General features: G+C 34.0%; 1 protein-coding gene and 1 non-coding gene across 6 annotated transcripts in view; one reads left to right on the forward strand and one right to left on the reverse strand.

Moving 5' to 3' along the window:
• NUBPL (nucleotide binding protein like) overlaps window positions 1-19,446 on the reverse strand; it is a 246,578-nt gene that overhangs the window by 141,270 nt on the left and 85,862 nt on the right. For all 5 annotated transcript variants that reach the window (XM_032242590.1, XM_032242592.1, XM_032242594.1 and 2 more), the window contains 2 exons: window positions 18,036-18,075; window positions 17,859-17,949 (listed from right to left, as the gene is read on the reverse strand). In XM_032242590.1, coding sequence (XP_032098481.1) covers window positions 17,859-17,949; window positions 18,036-18,075 — 131 coding nt within the window. The remainder of the gene's footprint in view (window positions 1-17,858; window positions 17,950-18,035; window positions 18,076-19,446) is intronic.
• LOC116526401 lies at window positions 9,437-9,542 on the forward strand. Its single transcript, XR_004258139.1, has one exon. It is a non-coding gene; the product is annotated as a U6 spliceosomal RNA (small nuclear RNA).

The raw sequence follows: 19,446 nt of genomic DNA on the forward strand, positions 1-19,446 counted from the left end.
CTGCATTAATAACAGAAAAAGTAAAGAAGTTAGGAGTTCTTCTGGAACTGTTTAAGGTAGAAATAGGATATTATAAGGGTGGCAGTTAACCTCCCTTTAGTTTATTTATTTTCAAAAGTAAATTACTTTAGCCTCACTATTTTTTGTTGCTAATAAATTGTGTCTGTATTGCAGCACTGTTGACAATAGCAAAGATTGGAATCAACTCAAATGCCCATCAATGATAGACTGGATAAAGAAAATGTGGCACATAAACACCATGGAATACTATGCAGCCATTAAAAAGGATGAGTTCCTGTCCTTTACCGGGACATGGATAAAGCTGGAAACCATCATTCTCAGCAAACTGACACAAGAACAGAAAACAAACACTGCATGTTTTCACTCATAAGTGAGAGTTGAACAATGAGAACCCATGGACACAGGGAGGGGAACATCACACACCAGGGCCTGTCGGGGCTGAGAACCTAGGGGAGTGATAGCAGGGGGTGGGGGGATAGGGGAGGGATAGCATTAGGAGAAATATCTAACATAGATGACAGGGTGATGGATGCAGCAAACCACCATGGCACATACATACCTATGTAACAAACCTGCACATACTGCACATGTAGCCCAGAACTTAAAGTACAATAAAAAAATGCAAAAAATAATAATTAAAAATAAATAAATTGTGTCTGGTATCTTTCATCCCCCCTTTGATCAATATATTTCACTGGCTTGGCACATTTTTCTAATAGTGCTTCCTTTTGCTCTAATTTTGATTGCTGGCTTCCAATTGAATTAGACTGCATCATTTTATCTCTTATAAACAATCCAGCTTTCTGCATGCTTCCTACTTTTGTCAGAGCTACAGTTAGAGCCTACCTACCCTTAACATGAACTAACTGTTCCAGGACCTCTGTTTCATTACTTTTCTCTAGTAGATACACAAAGACATGAGAAAAGTTTATCTGTCTTGTCAGAGCAAAAGATCACCCAAGCATCTTTACTTTATATTCGAAAATATACTTTATATTTACTTTATATTCAAGTTTAAACTACAGTGAGGACTTCAATTTCATATGTCCCTCACAAGATGCTGGTATCTTGACCTTGTCCTTTCTCTTTCTTGTTACTTCATTTCCTGTTCTCTTTTCAGATTCAAGACACTCTGTTTTTCTCTTATATTTTTAATTCTTTATTTAGAAGCCAGGGAAATCAGAAATGAAATCTTTTGTTACACTTTTATGTTTGTATTTAAGCAGTCAAATTATACCCCCAATTCTATGTTCTGAAATATTCTAATTCTCTAAGTTTCTTAGTGACAATGAGAAATTAATATGAATGGGCAAAATCAGGGAAAGGTCTACCTCCCTTTAGGAAGCGTTTGAATCAATGACAGGAAAGTAAAATTGGTAACCTGAGTCCACAGCTTCAAGCATTTCTAGAGCTTGAGTTAGTCTATAAATGGGTTGAGAACATGTTTTTTACCCAGGCAAAAAGTCATATCTAAAGTAAACAAAGACTTTAAACTGGGAATTAAGGGGGAGATCAAGGATGAGGAAGTTAATACCATATTGAAAAGTTCTACAGAAGAAGGCCATGTAACTAGATAAAGAAGCATAACCTTGCCAAAGGAGAGAGTCAGTGTGAAGAAGTAGCTAGTGATATAACAAATGAAAGAACAAGAGGTAACATGCTAGCATTCAGAACAGTAGATCTAGAACATTCCAGATGTGTCTGAAAGACTTAAAGTCTAAAGAAGGAATTTGTGGCCAAGAACAGTAAAGTACCTTCCTGTTCCAAAGATGACAGAACTAGTGCTGACCCAAGAAGGCTGATAAATAATATAGAGCAGAATATAATCCAGCTCAGCTTTATATAAACAGAAGGCTGCAGTAGGAAGTCTTCCCTGGGTGTTGGGTTAGAAAAATATTCCAAGAGCCAGGTCCCTCCCAGCTTTTCAAATTGCTACAATTCAAAACTGCACAGTACAATCAGTTGCTGATACTGTAAAACAATAACACCTTCTTTATATTTTGGTCACTTTTTTTTAATTCTATTGCTTTCTTGATAAAAGTACCCATTTACAGCATCAGATCACTAAGTAATTTTATTCAAGGAAAAGTGTTTCTAAACCTGCATTTCTAGAAGCTAGAAGATAAAAGTAAATTTGTCAAGTAATAACATTGATCAAATCTACTCTAGCACTTGCGAAATTTGGCATAAATGAATCAGCTGGTGTCTTAGATCATTTTCTGCTGCTATAACTGAATACCACAGACTGGGTAATTTATAAAGAATAGAGGTTTATTTAGCTCATGGTTCTGGAGGCTGGGAAGTAAGTCCAACGTCAAGATACCAGCATCTTGTGAGGGCCTCTGTGCTGATTCATCCATTAAGAAAAGGCAAGTAAGCAATGCAAAACTGAAGCACAAGCAGCCAGGCTCACTATATAACAATACACTCTTGTGATAAGTAACCCCAAATAACATTAATCCATTCATGAGGACTCAGCCCTTCACGACCCCATCACCGGTCATTAGGCCCCACCTCCCAAACTGCCTGATTGGGGACCAAGTTTCAACATAAGTTTTAGAGGTGACAAACATCCAAACCACAGAAAGTGGGAAACTGGGAACAGCTGGTGCCAATCTAAAAAGTTGCAGTAACTTTCGGTCTTAGATAGCTACAGTAGCAACATTTAAAAAAAAAAGAAAAAGAACACTACAATTTTCAAAATTTTCATATATAAGTATTCATCATCACAGTGAGTTGTAGGTACACATGTAAGTCATCTGACAGCAGAAAAAGAAGGGCATTTTAAATAGGAGGAAATAAACAGCAATTAATATTCATAGGCTATTTCTAACTCCTTCTAACAACTTGTTCTCTTTCAATGCTGAGTACAGGGTGGGTATGCTCTACGACATTGACCCTAAATGAGACTGCAAACTTTTATACTACGTAACAATATTACCAACCTGATTGGTCAACACTATGTAACACTCAGCCTTGTTCTCTAAATTCCAACTTTGATTACTTTAAATAAAACGTTGTATACCATATTTTTAAATCATCAAAACTTCTAGCATATCCATATTTCTTGATTATTACAAGTCAAAAGCAGATCAGTAACTAAAGGCTTTATTTTACATTTTGAACTCTAGATCTATGTCTTATACAACTCTGTGTCCTCAACATCTAACCAATGGTCCAAACATAGTAAATAGCCAATAAATGTCTCTTGCTGTAAGATGACAAAAAGCCCAATGATATTTTTAGTACAACAATAATTATCTTCTGTCAGCTCAACAAGTAATTATTATGTAAGTGAAAAAATGTTCAAAAAGAACTTCTGTTCTATCAAACTAAGCTACTCACCAGAATATACTGCCCTATAAAAATATTTCAAAGAACCAGACTTTAGTTATATGTCTATTTCCTTGTTCACTAATCTATAATTTAAAATGGAAAGGAGAATTCAAAATAAGGATTAGTGTACTTGATTCCTTAGCTTCAGATTAAGCTCCCAAATAAATCTAAGAACAAATAATTGAACTACATTATATAGAAAGTCTGCCTCATGTTTACAGATTTTTTTTTATTATATCTTAGGTGTCTGAAAGACTACCACCCTGTCCAGCTGAATTAATTAGTGTTCCTCATTCCTTAATGTTTCATGGAGACTTAATATTTTTAAAATATGAGACCTGCTAGTGTACCTAATGATGTAAAAATCATAAAGAGGAATTAATAAGGTCACATGTCCCAAACTGACAATAATGATATGCAGTGACTTCACCTATAGTTAATGCATAGTCTATGAACCTTTTCCATGCAAGGTAATAAATTTCTTTGGTAAATTTAGATATAGCTAACTTAATTATCTTAAGAATATCATTTAATATTTTATTTCTGTGACACTTAGGCATAACTTAATATATCATACTATAAATTTGGATGAGGTGGATGAGGATTGTAATTTATATCAGTTTTATAATGTCAAAGGAAGAAAAACGGATAATTTCCTTAAAAACTATTTAAACTATGAATGACTACAAAGAAGGTCGTCTGAAATATTTTTCTCATACCTCCATGTATCTTAAGAGCCTGAATATATCCAGATGTATTACTACCATCAAATTAGAAGGATTTGGATACTATTCAGTTAATTATGGATGCCTGACAGCTACTAATATTTAAACACTGAATTGTTTCACACTTCACCTTAAAGTGAACTCTTTTAAGAGCCTTTAAAATCATTGGGTATAATAATTTTTGATATAGAATACTGTTTGAAATCAAATGGGTTATAGATTTTAAAATGTTTTCATTATACTGACTTTATATCATATTGATACTAGTAATAAAACTTATACATATTTATTTCCACAATACTTTGGCAATTACCTAAGAAACGTCTATTGCTGCAAACATTAAGCAGGGGGAAAAAAAAAGAATGTGGTCATTAATTATTCTGTTAAACACTGAGAAAATATACCTATTACAGCTTCTTGTATAATCACTTGCCACTTAAGTAACTATGTATCAAACTCCTTTGGCTCTTTCCATGAGAAGTACTTACGGGACTCAGTTTTTTTTTTGTTTGTTTGTTTTTTGTTTTTTTTTTTTTCATTTTATGCAGGATTAAGCAGAACTTAGCCCAACTCAGAATCAAAATTCTTTAGGAAGCCAAAAGCTGAGAATATTCCTTTTTCAAAAGTGAAATTCCATTGTCAGGGAAATCACTAATACCAACTATCAAGGGAAAATGTCTCATTTCTATTGCAAGATCAGCTAAAGTGAAACTGCTTCTTTAGTTGCTAGGAAACAACCGACTCATTATATGCCATTATCAGAACCCTAGAGAAGAAAACTGGCATCTGCTTCACATTTGGGGATACTGAAGATTGAACTAAAAGCACTGAAACTGCTGCCAAAATCCCTGGTCTCCAGGGTTTACACTATGACCACAGCAGGTGCTGACATCAGACTAGCCTTTGAAGTTTTCCTTTATGTGGCTTTTTTTCTAGTAACTCAAATTGGTTTTTTCAATATCATATATTTTAAAACACAAAGATTCTTAAAAAAAAAAAAAAATTTTTTTATTTTCATTAAAATAATTATATCTATGTTCAGGAGCATAATTCAGGAAAAAAAACACTAATCAGGAATCTTAACAAATAACAGAAAAATTAAAAATTATCAGCTGTTCATTGAGTGAAATGTATTAGATGTTTATGCCTGTAATTATTAAAGTCAAAATAGAAAATAAAAGGAAATTGTTTCAAATATCAGGAAAATAAAAAGGAATATATACTGATAAATCTGATAAATCCAATACTCAAAGTAACATTCTAGCATGTATCTGCCTACTTTTCCTAATTGATCTTAAAGTTTAACTTAAAAAAAAAAAATCCTGGCATGCTTTTTTCCCAAGGCATCACAAAATGCATTCATGAAAACATACCATATTTATTCATCAATCTTTTCCCTTCCTTCTAGCAGATGAGGTTAGAAGGACATGTTGAAATTATGCATATTGATTACTGAACAGTGGCCAGTTGAAACCAAGAGACTGCTATACTACTGCTTATGTATCCTGAAGAATAAGTTATTCTTCACAAGAAGCTGCAGAGGTTGGTAAAGGCATTGAAAATCTTTCTTTATGAAATTACAAAGAACAATCCTGGTAGGGCTGCCCCATTCTGGTATAATTCTTTACTCCACCTCCCACTCTAATGTTTGCCTCATTTCCATTACTCCTGAGCCTGCCACTCTGAGCTAAATATATTCCCTTAATATTACCTCAAACTCTTATTCTCAAGCAATTCAACTCTACTGCATCATCATGTCTGCCGTCTCCCAACCTGACTCTTACCCACCTTCCTGTGTCTTTTACAAAACATCACTTCTATGTAGGGTTACCAGATTTAGCAAATAATAGTACAACTGACACTTGAACAACACAGAGCTTAGAAATACTGATCCCCTCACAGATCTACATATAACTTTTGACTCCTCAAAAATTTTACTAGTAGGGTATTTACTAAAACCCTACTGTTGATCAGAAGCCTTATCAATAGCATAGTCAGTTATTACCACATAGTTTGTGTTATACATATTATATTCTGTATTCTTACAATAAAGTAAGCTAGAGAAAAGAAAATGTTATTAAGGAAGAGAAAATACATTTACTATTTATTAAGTGGAAGTGGATCACCAGAAAAGTCTTCATCCTCATGATCTTCATATTGAGTAGGCTGAGGAGAAGGAAGAAGAGAAGGGATTGGTCTTGCTGTGTTAGGAGTGGCAGTGGCAAACTCCTTTGGCTCTTCCCATAAGAGGTACTTAGGGGGCTCAGTATTACTGTAGGGAAAAACCTCATAATTTCTATCTGACTTTTCTTTTTCTCTAAAAATGCTTCTATATGGTATTGATCCTTCTTCCTCTGGTTGCTTTAGTTTTAGTGCCCGCATCATAGGAGGGTCAATGTCATAAAGGCCAAAAGCAGCCTTGAATAATCAAACCCTTCTGCCATGTTGTCTAATGCCAATTGGTTTTCTGGTACAGTTTCTTCTACTAATTCTTCCTCATCATCTGGCACTGGTTCAGAAGCACTCATCTCCAACAAGTTGTGTCCTGCTAATTCCTCTGGTGTGGTGTCTACAGGTCTTGAATTTCTTTAAGGTTCATATCTGGAAACCTTCATCTCTCTCCTTTTTTGCCATAACCTTATCTCTTTCATGATTTTTCTTATTCACTCTGTCGTAAATTCTGTGAAGTCACGAACAACATTTGCACACAGTTTTTCTCCAGCAGGAATTTCTTTTGGGCTTGATGGCTTTAATAACTTTTCATGATTTCTTCTCTACTAGGGTTCTCTTTCATAGCACTGACAATCCTTCCCATAGAGTATCCTGCGTAATGAGGCTTAAAGGTCCTTATAACCCCCTGATCTAGAGAATAAATTAAAGATGTTGTGTTTGAGGGCAAGAAGACCACTTCAGCACCTTTTGTGTTGAACTCATGGGGTTCTGGGTGGCCAGAGGCATTGTCTAATATCAAAAGAACTTTGAAAGCCAATCCCTTATTGGCAAGGTACTTCCTGACTTCAAGAAAAACACAACAATGGGCCCAATCCAGAAAAGGGGTTATCACTCAATTTTATTGTTGTAAAACCCAAAAACTGGCAGTTGATATTTATCTTTTCCCTTTGAGGCTCAGAGGTTAGCAACTTTATAGATAAGGGCAGTCCTAATCATAAACCTAACTTCACTGGCACAAAATAGTGCAATTAGCCTATCCTTCCTTTCTTAAATCCTGGTGTTCACTTCTCTTCCTTACTAATAAATGTCCCTTGTGGCATTTTTTTTTCCAGAATGGGTCAATTCCATCTACATTAAAAACCTGTTCAAAGCATGGTACTAGTACAAAAATAGACACATAGACCAATGAAACAGAATATAGAGCCCAGAAATAACGCCACACACCTACAACCATCTGATCTTTAACAATGCTGACAAAAACAGACAATGGGAAAGGACTTCCTATTCAATAAACGGTGCTGAACTGGCTAGCCATATGCAGAAGGTTAAGACTGGACCCCTTCCTTATACAATATATAAAAATCAACTCAAGATGAATTAAAGACTTAAATGTAAAGTGTCTGTTCATATCCTTTGCCCACTTTTGAATGGGCAATTGGCGCAATCTTGGCTCACTGCAATCTCCGCTTCCCAGGTTCAAGCGATTCTCCCGCCTCGCCTCCTGAATAGCTGGGATTACAGAAATGGCACCACCATGCCAGGCTAACTTTTTGTATTTTTAGTAGAGATCGTGTTTCACTATGTTGGCCAGGCTGGTCTGGAACTCCTAACCTTGTGATCTGCCACGTCGGCATCCGAAAGTGCTGGGATTATAGGCATGAGCCACCATGCCTAGCCCAGTGATTTTCTTAATGATGTCTGGGAACTCATCTGCTGCCTCTTGGTTGGCAGAAGCTGCCTCTCCTGTTGACATTTTCTAAGGCAAACCTCTTTCTAAAAGAATCAAACCATCCTGTGCTGGCATTAAATTCTCCACCTTCTTCATCTGTCTTTTGCTTTAAGTTGTTATGTAGATTCTTCATCTATCTTTTGCTTTAAGTTGTTATATAACAACTTCATTTTTTTCTCGAATAATATTAGAGTCTACAGGTATGCTTAACTATAGCAATCCTGTGCACATATATAAGCTGCATTTTCAATACAAAGTGAAAAGGTATTTGGCAAAACGTGCAAGCTTTTTGTGCCTGATAACGTTGCTATAGAAACTTCACAAATTTTCTTATCTTTTCTCACAATGGTCCTTAGGTTGGATTCATTTATCTTGAAATGGCAAGCAACTATAGCTGCAGACTTCATTCCATGATACATATCAAGCAATTCAACTTTTTTTGGTAATGTTGTGATTTTCCTCTACTCTTCAGAGCCTTCTAGCATTACTAGTGGCACTTCACATGGTCCCATGGTATTATTCAAGGCTCACAGTATTATGTTAAACATAATGAAAAATACGTGAAAACTGTAAGACCTAACTTTGTACTGTAATACTCAATTGATTGGCGAAATGAACCGCTCACAAAGAGATCATTAGCACATGGCATTTTAAGTGGATACTCACACTTGAACTCACCAGCACAGCAACAGGAGGTAGCTAACAAAATTATCACAGCAGTACAGTATGTAGTACAGTGAATTTTATGCAGTCATAGCAGTACTGCATCTGTACATGTGTTTACATTTATCTTGACTGCCAATGGCACATTGAACAGTCTATAAGTTTGTATACATAAGTTTTGATAAATTTTAGCCTTTTATAATAGATTTCTGTATACTTTATAGTAGTACATGATAAAATACACTAGTATCAATATATATTTTATGCATTCATGACATATTTTGTTTTCTTAATTTTTTGATATTTCTAAGATACATGGTTCATCTGCAAGTTTTTTCAAGTTGTTGCAAATCTGTGAAAAATTTTTCAATATGGTTAACTGAAAAATATCCTTGTATAAGTGGACTCACACAGTTAAAACACTGTGGTACAGGAAACATAGTCAGTTATGCCTCAATATGAGAAACACAATGAATTTTTTTTTTTTTTGAAACAGGATCTCACTCTGTTGCCCAAGCTAGAGTGCAGCAGCATCATCACAGCTCACTTCAATCTCAAATTCCTAGGCTTAACCAGTCCTCCCATCTCAGCCTACCAAATAGCAAGACTATAGGTGCATGCCACCATGTCCAGCTGTTTTTTATTTTTTGTAGAGATGGAGTCTTGCAATATTGCACATGTTGGTCTCAAACTCTTGGCCTCAAGTGATCTTCCTACTGTGGTCTTCCAAAGCACTGGTATTACAGGTGTAAGCCATACTGAATAATATTTTAGTATGGGCAGATCCCAAGCACTCGCTTCAGCAGCACATATACTAAAATTGAAATGACACAGAGAAAATTAGGATGGCCCTGCTAAAGTATGACACATAAATTTGTGAAGCATTCCATGCTTTTATGAAAAGCAATAATAAATGCTGGCAAGGATATGGAGAAAAGGTAGACCCTAAATTATTCATTGTGTATCTGATACTTAAATTTAACTGGGTATCCTATATATTACCTGGGAACCCTGCTCCCAGTGTTTGATACCTTTATCCTTGACATTTTTATTGCTTCACCAGAAACCTGATTTTCCTCACATAATCTCATTTCTAAATTTTTTTTTTTGAAAAGCCTAATTTTTCCAATATCCCTCCTTCTCTGAACACAACCAATTTATTCATCACTTTTTACACCTTTTCTTCCACTAGCTACTGAATTGCTTCTTCCTCATTCCAGGTGGTTTTCATATTTGATCTCTCCAATTTTACCCACTCTCCTGATCCCTCTTGACTACCTGTGTTTCCTGAAACCAGGACTTCATTGTTCTACTCATTAATTCCCTGGCTATTTTTCCCCTTTGGACTTTCTGCCATACCAGTTACTATTCCTAGATCTAACAATAGGTTTACTCGTCACCTTGCAGGCTTCAAAGGATTATTGAAAACAGTTACAAAAACTTGGCAAAACTAAAAATTTTGATATTTGGCATCCAGTAGGCCTTTGCTGCTACACAGGGATTCTATCATTCATCTTACCTCTTTTTTTTTTTTTTTAATTCCTCTGAAAGCAGTTAAAAAGCACTGCCTCTGTACCATTGTGTGTCTAAGCCTGATTTTAGACCCACCAGCATTAGAGTCAACTGGAATAATCTAATTAAAATGTGAATTCCTTGGCCATACCTGGGACCTATTGAATAAAAATATTCAAGTAGGAGAGTAGAACAAAAAGGCTATAAATTCAAATTTTAAATCTATTCTCCATGTAATTTTTAGTATCACTACAAATTGTGCATCATTGCTCTACTGAATAAATGCACCATCTATTCCCTGCAACTGGGAAAAATTTATTTTGTGAACCTCTTTTTTAGTGTCAGGAAGGATGAGGTTACTTCATCTGCCCTGTTTTCTATTCCAAGCACAAACTTGGAAGAACTTTTTCAAAATAACTTACCTCTCTGACCTTTAATCCTATTCCCTTTTGCCTTTTTCATAATTTTTTAAAACAATCCTCTCATTTTCTATAATCTTCACTGCCTCTTCACTGAAACATTTTACCTTGGAAAAGGATGGCTGTCCTCTTTATGAGAAAAACAAACAAACAAACAAAAAAGGCTTTCATTTGATATATCACTCCGTTTAAGCTACTATCCTATTTTCCTTTACTTTCCCCCACCCTGCCCCCAAATCCTTGAAAGGCCTATTTTATCTAATAAGCAAAATACACCTATACCTACATAATCTTGTTGTAAATGTATTCTTAAAACCCTATAATCTAACTTTTTTCATTCCATGTTCTACTAAGGTTTACATATTTCCATCTAACATCTATTAACCCCTTGATAGGTTCTGTCTGAACTATCATTCTTAAAACTCTCCACACCAGTGACTACCAAACTTGTCACAGACTGGAATCAGGTGGACAGTTCCAAAAACGATAATGCCTGGGACACATGCTCAGGGTTTGTAATTTAATTGGTCTGAGGTGTGAGCTGAAATTTGAAAAAATTTTAAATCCCTAAATGATTCTAATATACAGATATGTTGGAAAACCATTGCTCCAAACATTTAATCTTCATGACATTAGTATCCTTAGTTTTTTCCTACATTTTTAACTACTTCTTTTCCTGTTTACTAACTCCTTTCCCTCCCACTAAATCACACACCTCCATATATGAGGGTTAGCCAAAGAGAAGTCCACAATTCATTACTCTTCCCTTACTATAATCAATATTAATTCAAGCCATGAAAATAGAACAGGTGTCTCAGGGATAATGCTGGTAACAACATTGATATCTATTATAATATCAATAAATCTAATATATCACTAATTGTAAGATGCATCATTATTTTATGTAGCACTAAATGAAAGAAGTGCCTCAGATAAATTGGGGTCTAATAGGAGAATCCTACAAAAAGCTAGGACCCCAAAGGACTACACCATCTTAAACCAAAGATAAATAAAATATAAATCCACAATTTAGAAAGAAATCTCTCAACTTGGGCCGTGACAAAGGGGAGAAAACACCTCCTTAACAACATGAACCTCCAGTTGGTACACATGTAGCTTTCCAATCTGTATTCATGCCACCAGAGTGGTCCCAAAAACTTCTAACAGATAATTTAGTTGAAAGTGCCTCAGGTTAAAAGTGTTCTGGGTGACTGCAGAAACAACACAAAACCTCTCTGACAGGACCCCACCTCAATCCAGGGATAAAGCAATGCTGAGAAGCCGTCAATTGCAAAATGCATCTTGATTGAAGATAAGTTAAAATGTGAAAAAATATATATATATCCAGATAAAATAAAATAATAACAGAACTCATGTACATGCCACTAGGTTTCCTAAGCATTTAACACATATTAGCTCACTGAATCCTCATGATGTGGGAACTACCATTAACCCCATTTACAGATGAGAAAACAATAGCTCAGAGAAATTTCTGCCCAAGGTCACATAGCTATCAGATATGGAAAATGGAATAAATTCACGCAGATGTGACTTTTGAGTCCATGCCCTTAGCTATTGAGCTATGTACATAATTTTGGAAAGCATCAATATTTAAGGGATAGGCAAGAAAAAATGACCCAAAGATAACAAGGAAATTATGAAAACTGCCAGAGGAAAATAAAACAACTCACAGAAGAACAACTACAGAAACTGCTACTATGGTAGTAGCAGTTGAAGGCCAGAGGATAATGGAACACCTTTCAAGACTTAAATTTAAAATGTCAACTCAAAACTCTATATGCAGTGAAAATAAGGAAGGAAAAATGAAGACATTTCCAATAAATAAAAGTTGAGAAAATTCATCACCAGCAGACCCAACCACAAAAAAACACTAAAGGAAGATCTTTAAGATAAAGAAAAACAGTAGCAGATGAAACTCAGATCTAAAGAAAAATTGAAAAGTTCTGAAATCACAAGTGGGTGGGTAAATAAAAAAGATCATTTATTAATTAGCTTAAATGATGACTAAATAAGCTTTATAGCATTGTATGTTTTATAATGCACGTATATTTAAAATATATCACAATAAATACAGGAGATAGTGAATGGTACTGTATTATTGCAAGGTGTTACAGTTTGGAAAGATGTCCCTCCAAATCTCATTTTGAAATTGTATCTCCAATGTTGGACATGGAATCTAGTGGGAGGTTCTAGGGTCATGGGAGAGGATCCCTCATAAACAGCTTGGTGCCATCCTTATAGTAATGAGAGTTCTCCCTCTATTAGTTTCCACAAGAGATTGTTGTTATATATAGAAAAAAAAAAAAAAAAAAGCTATGACCTCCTCCCCGCCTCACTTCTCTCTTGTCATGTGATCTCTGCATATACTGGCTCTCCTTTGCCTTCACCATGAGTGGAGGCAGCCTGAAACTTTCAACAGAAGCAGATGTTGGTGCCATGCTTCTTGTACAGTCTCTAGAATCATGAGCCAAATACACCTGTTTTCTTTATAAATTACCCAGCCTGAGGTATTCCTTTATAGAAACACTAAATGGACTGAGACACGGGATTTTTCACTTCATATTAAGTAGCACGATATTAACTTAAAGCCGACTGTGATAAGTTAAGAAAACATATGATAATCCCTAAAACAGTCATAGAATAATAATACCAAGAGGTATAGATACCTAAGGAGCTAATGGAGAATTTAAATGGAATTCAAGAAATATTTCATTTATCCAAAGAACATAAGAAAAAAGAAAAAACAGATGAAACATATGAGGAAAAAATCAAAATGGTAGACTTAAACCTAACCATGTTAATAATTATACTAAATGTAAATGAACTAAGCATTCCAATTAAAAAGCAAAGATTATCAAACTGGATAAAATAGCAAGATACAACTAAATGTTGAAAACAAGAGGCTCACTTTAAATATAATGAAATAGAAGGTTAAAAGTAATTCTTTAAATTCCATGAAATTGTATGCATAAAAAAGCAAATGTGGCTATACTGATATCAGATAAAGTAGACTTCAATATTAGGAGTTTACTAGAGATACAGAGGAGTAGAGTATTTTATAACAATAAAAGAGCAAATTCACCATGAATACATAACAATTCTAAATATGTGTGAGTGGAAAACAGAACTCCAAAATATATTAAGTAAAAACTGAAATTAAGGGAGAAATGGGCAAATATACAATCATACCTGGAGATGTTAACACTCCTCTCTCAGTGATTTATACAATAACTAGACAAATCAATAAAAATACAGAAGAAATTGAACAACTCTGTCAACCAACTTGATCTAAATGATATTTACAGAACATTAACCAAAATAATTTAAAATTGCAGTGTTTCCAAAAGCATATGAAATATTTACAATGATGGATCATATACTGGTCCACAAAAAGAAAATCTCAAAACATTTTAACATAGAAATATTACAGAATGTATTCTCTAGCCAAAACAAAATAACACTAGAAATTAATGCCATTAAGTTATTCAGAAGATCTTCCAATGTTCAGAAATTAAACAACATACCAAAAATACCTGTAGGCAAAAGAAGAAAGCTGGAAAATATTTTTAACTGAATGACAATGAAAACACCAACGTATCAGAATTTGAGAAAGGTTAAGCAATGCCTAACAGATAAATTTATAGCCTTAACTACTTATATTTTTTTAAAAAGAATTATTTACTTTGGGAGGGTGAGGCGAGCGGATCACAAGGTCAAGAGATGGAGACCCTCCTGGCCAACATGGTAAAATCTCGTCTCTACTAAAAATGCAAAAATTAGCTGGGCATCGTAGTGCACACCTGCAGTCCCAGCTACTCAGGACACTGAGGCAGGAGAATCACTTGAACCTGAGAGGCAGAGGTTGCAGTGAGCAGAGATTGCACCACTGCACTCCAGCCTGGCAACAGAGCCAGACTGTCTCAAAAAAAGAAAAAAAAATTAAATGTTTAAAATCAACTATTTAACTTCCTATTTTAAGAGCTAGAAAAAGGCTATATTAGCCTGATATAAATAAAAGGAAAGAAATAATAATGATAAAAGCAGAAACAATGAAATAAGAAACAAACATGAGAAAAATTTCTAAGGGTGAGAAGTTGGTTTTTTGAAAAAATCAATAAAATGTATAAACATCTGATGATTAATGGATACAAATAAATGGAAAGAATGAATAAAATCTAATATTTGCTAGCACAACAGTGTGACTGTAGTTATAGTAAAAAATAATTTCATGGTACATTCTAAAATAGCTAAAAGAATATAACTGAATTGTTTGAAACACAAAGGATAAATGCTTGAGAGGATGAATACTCCATTTACTCGATTATTACTCGATTATTACGATTATTACTCAGTGCCTGTCTGTATCAGAATATCTCATGTACCCCATAAATATACTTACTATAGACCCATAAAATTTTTTAAATAAGAATTTCAAAAAATAATAAAAACTAAACACATTCTCATCATTACAATCTTGGGGCAGGCAGGTAAAGATTTCTTAAAAATGATACAGAATGCACTAGGCATTTAAAAAAAATAAAAATAAGTTGGAATTTATTAAAATTTCAAACTTCAGCATAAAAAGACAAGCCACAGACCCTATTATGTGACAATGGACTCATAGCCAAAATACATACAAACTCCCACAACTCAATTACAAAAAAAAGAGTAGAAGACTTGAATAGAGACTTTGCAAAAGAAAATATGAGATCTAATACACATGTGGAAAAGGCTCAATATTATTGATCATCAGGGAAATACAAATTAAGATACCATTTTATATCTATTAGAATGGTTAAAAGTAATGAGACTAATAAAACCAAATGTTGACAAATATGTGACGCAACAAGAAAACTTATGGACAACTGTAAAGGGATTTATAGAGGTATTATTCATAATAGCCCAGAATTGAAGACTACCCAAATATTCATCAACAGAAAAAAAATACATTTTATCATATTCATACACTGGACTTCTACTTAACAATAAAGAAGACCCAACTACTATTATAAGCAACAATAAACTTGAATTTCAAAAGCCTTAGGCTAAGTGAAACCATATACAAAAAAGCTACATACTGTATGATCCTATTCATTTGACATTTAAAAGCATGTAAAACTCATTATGGTGACAGAAATCACAATAATGATTGCCTATCGGTGTGGGATGAAACCGAAGGGGGCCCAAGGAAACTCTCTTGGAGGATGGAAATGCTATCTAGTTTGATTGGGTTATAATTAGATAGCTACACATATTTATCAAAAATCACTGAACTGTATACTGAAAACCTATGCATCCCATTATATGCATAATTTTAGCTTGACAAAGTACTGTCAGGGAGAAAAAGAAAAAAAAAACAACAACTTTAAACCAGACTTCTAGTTCAGGATGTCAGAATGACCACAGTATTTTTCTTCTCCCCATAAAAGGGTAATAGGAGGGAGCATGAGAGGATGTTCTGGATCACTGGTATTATTCTAGTTATCTTGTCCTCAATGATGATTATATAGGTGTTTTTACTTTGGGATAATTTATCTATTTATACTCATGACTTGTACATTCTTCTATATATATATGTTATATTCAATTTTTTAAAATCATACAATGAATCAGGCACCCCCTACAATCCACTGCTGTACAAAAGTTCTATGTAGCTACTAAATTTTCACTAAGGATGTTGAATTTACCAAATAATGGTTTGGTTTCTAAATCCAAACAAAAAACAAAAGTAAAAACATTCCTTAGCTCAGATGATCTGTACTAGTCCCAGTGTAGGCCTAAAATATCAGCTGCTTTTCAGCTCCCAATGAAATACACACATGAAAGTGACTTTACAAAAGACTGTAAGACAAATATGCATTAGGTAACCTCTAAGCATCCCAATAAAATATGAATCCATTTTCTTACCCCATCTTTATCCTGATACTCTGTAGTATGTTTGCTGAAAATGTATCTTCCATGTTTCTCAAAATAAACTGTAACTTTTATACAATTTATGTGTTAGAGAGCTTGTTTTTGCCAAATCTTCATTTGGACCTCTGCTAGACTACCAAATTCCCTGAATATTTTTTTGGAATAACAATATGTAAAATCGGATGACTGAAGTGTTGCGAAGGTAGCTAAATTCAGAAATCAAAAATATATAACGCAGGCAATTAACACAACTATTCTATATTCTCTGATAGTATTGAGCAGTAGAGAAAACAGACGGTGGGTTAATAGAAAGTTCAAAGTCACATAGGAATTGGTGGAGATGGAATGGTTTGAGGAGTTTAAGTGGTATCACTAACTACAGGATCTGAACGTAAAAGAGGAGAAAATGAAACCAAGAGACTTCAATGACAAGGAGAATAAAAGGAGTCTAGGACCAAAAATTAAACAGCACATTTATCACAATTAAAGCAGCAAAAGTGGTAGAAAGACAAGATGTTACAGTGAAAAAAGAAGAGTTTCAGAGTTCAAGACATATTTCATCTACTTAATTGTACACCTGAAAATGAATATAGGAATATCTACCACTAGAACTATCAATCTATTGTATGGTGCCTGACCCAAAGTAGAATCTGAGTAAGAGGTAACTGTTTTAAGTTGATGTAGTAAATGCAAATTGCTTTTAATTTTTACCTATAAGACAATTATAAACCCACTTCTACTGAGAAAAAAAAAAAAAAAAACTCATTCCAAGCCAACTATAAATAAGATAGAGCCCAAATGATATTTTTAGATTATCTAATCAAATGTTCTCTTCTTTTCTTAAGGATAAAGTTGATTGGACAGATATTACACATGCAAATATAAAACCATATATACTCAAAGTAAAACAAAATTTCACTTTTTTCTGGAACAATTTTAAATCACAAATACCATGGTTTATGTAATTTTTTCTACATCTGAAGAATTTCCACACTGCCCTTGTAACTCAATATTGAGCACAATGAGATTAACCACAAATCTAAAGAAAGCAGTTTACTTATAAAAATAGATTTCCTCTTCTTACTACAGAAACAACCAAAGCAAGAAAACAGTATTATATAAGACAATTGAATTTTTAGTACCCACAGCAAGGGGAAAGATTAAATCATATTAACAGTGAAGTTCAGTCTTGGCACCACATAACTCACTAGGTGCCACATTACACATTATTATACATTCATCCCATCAATTGATTCTTGACTATAAATTTTAACTATTCTTCAATCAGCAAATACATTAATGGCAGCTTTGCCAATGATAAAATGATATTTAAAGAAATATTCCTACCTGTCTCAATAGTTTCTCAATGGCCGACATTACCATAAGGCCTCTCCAAACTACTGGTTCATTTTCTTCAACCAGAAAGCCCATAGACATACTGCAACAGTAATATAAAAATACAACTAATTTGTATAAATTATCAATATTATTCTGAAAAGTAACATTTAAAAAAAAAATGCTCACCAAGCAATACCGTAATTCAAGAGCGGCCTCATTAGATTGCCTGGAAAAAAAAAAACAAAATCCTCTCTTTTAGAAGAATAAAACATAATAAATAAACATCCTGACGGGTTTTTTAAAATCTTTTCAGAAATATTTATCTATTTTTTTATTAACAAAAATTGCATATGTTTATGGGGTACAATGTAATGTTATGATACATGTATACATTGTAGAATAATAATAAATAGTAAACCATGCTAATTAGCATTCCACATCACCTCACATACTTATCCTTCCTTTGCAGTAAAAACATTTATTCTACTCTTTTAACATTAGTTGAAATATACAAAATATGATTGTTAACAATAGTCACTACGGTGTGTAACAGATCACTGGAACTTATTCTCCCTGTCTAACTGAAACTCTGCACCAGTTGACTAACATCTCCCCTCTGCCCATCCATCCTTCCAGGACCAAAGAATACCAAACTGGAAATACAAATAGGCTGCTCATATTGTACAATTTAACTTTCAACTAAATATATCTCAATTTGCAACAGTTTAAACATTATACCAAGCATACTACTAATATTCCCAATATTGGAAACATTGATAAATACTTGGGACATAATTTTATTAAGAAATAATTCAACAACAATTTTAAAATATGTTTCTAAAAAATAGCCTCAATACCAGGCATGGTGGCTGATGCCTGTAATCCCAGCACTTTGGGAGGCCAAAGTGAGTGGATCATTTGAGGTCAGGAGTTTGAGACCAGCCTGGGCAACAAGATGAAACCCTGTCTCTACTAAAAATACAAAAACTAGCTGGGCATGGTGGCACACGCCTGTAGTCCCAGCTATTTGAAAGGCTAATGCAAAAGAATTGCTTTAACCTGGGAGGCCGAGGTTGCAGTGAGCCCACATTGTGCCACTGTACTCCAGCCAGGGCAACACAGCAAGACTTTGTCTCAAAAAATAAAAAATAAATAGCCTCAACAAATAATAACTCAACCACAATTTAAATTTTTTTCTAAAAAATAGCCTCAATAACTAATTTTGTCCACCAATTTTATTCATAGACAAAAATGCATATATATATAAATTATATGTATGCTAATCTAATATGTACATACATGTATGTGTATATTTTCATGCACACACACATCTAATCAGTCCTTCCTACAGTGGAGTGTGACTACTTATTTGTTCCTTCAGTTAGCTTAAAAAGTATAAAAATGCACGAAAGTAGAAAAACTCAATTTTGAAATCCGAGATGAAAAATTGCATTAATCTGTGGAGAAAAACAATCTATTGCTTATGGTGAATTTAAAAAAAAAAATCCTTTATATAGCCAACAAATGGTTACAATAAAATATAATTTCTTTTATCAAACTATCTATGCAACCACATTCCCACTCACTCTTGTTTTCA

The sequence above is a fragment of the Sapajus apella genome, unplaced genomic scaffold (genome assembly GCF_009761245.1).
Source record: "Sapajus apella isolate SASKATOON/1434 unplaced genomic scaffold, GSC_monkey_1.0 scaffold50, whole genome shotgun sequence".
NCBI lineage: Eukaryota > Metazoa > Chordata > Mammalia > Primates > Cebidae > Sapajus > Sapajus apella.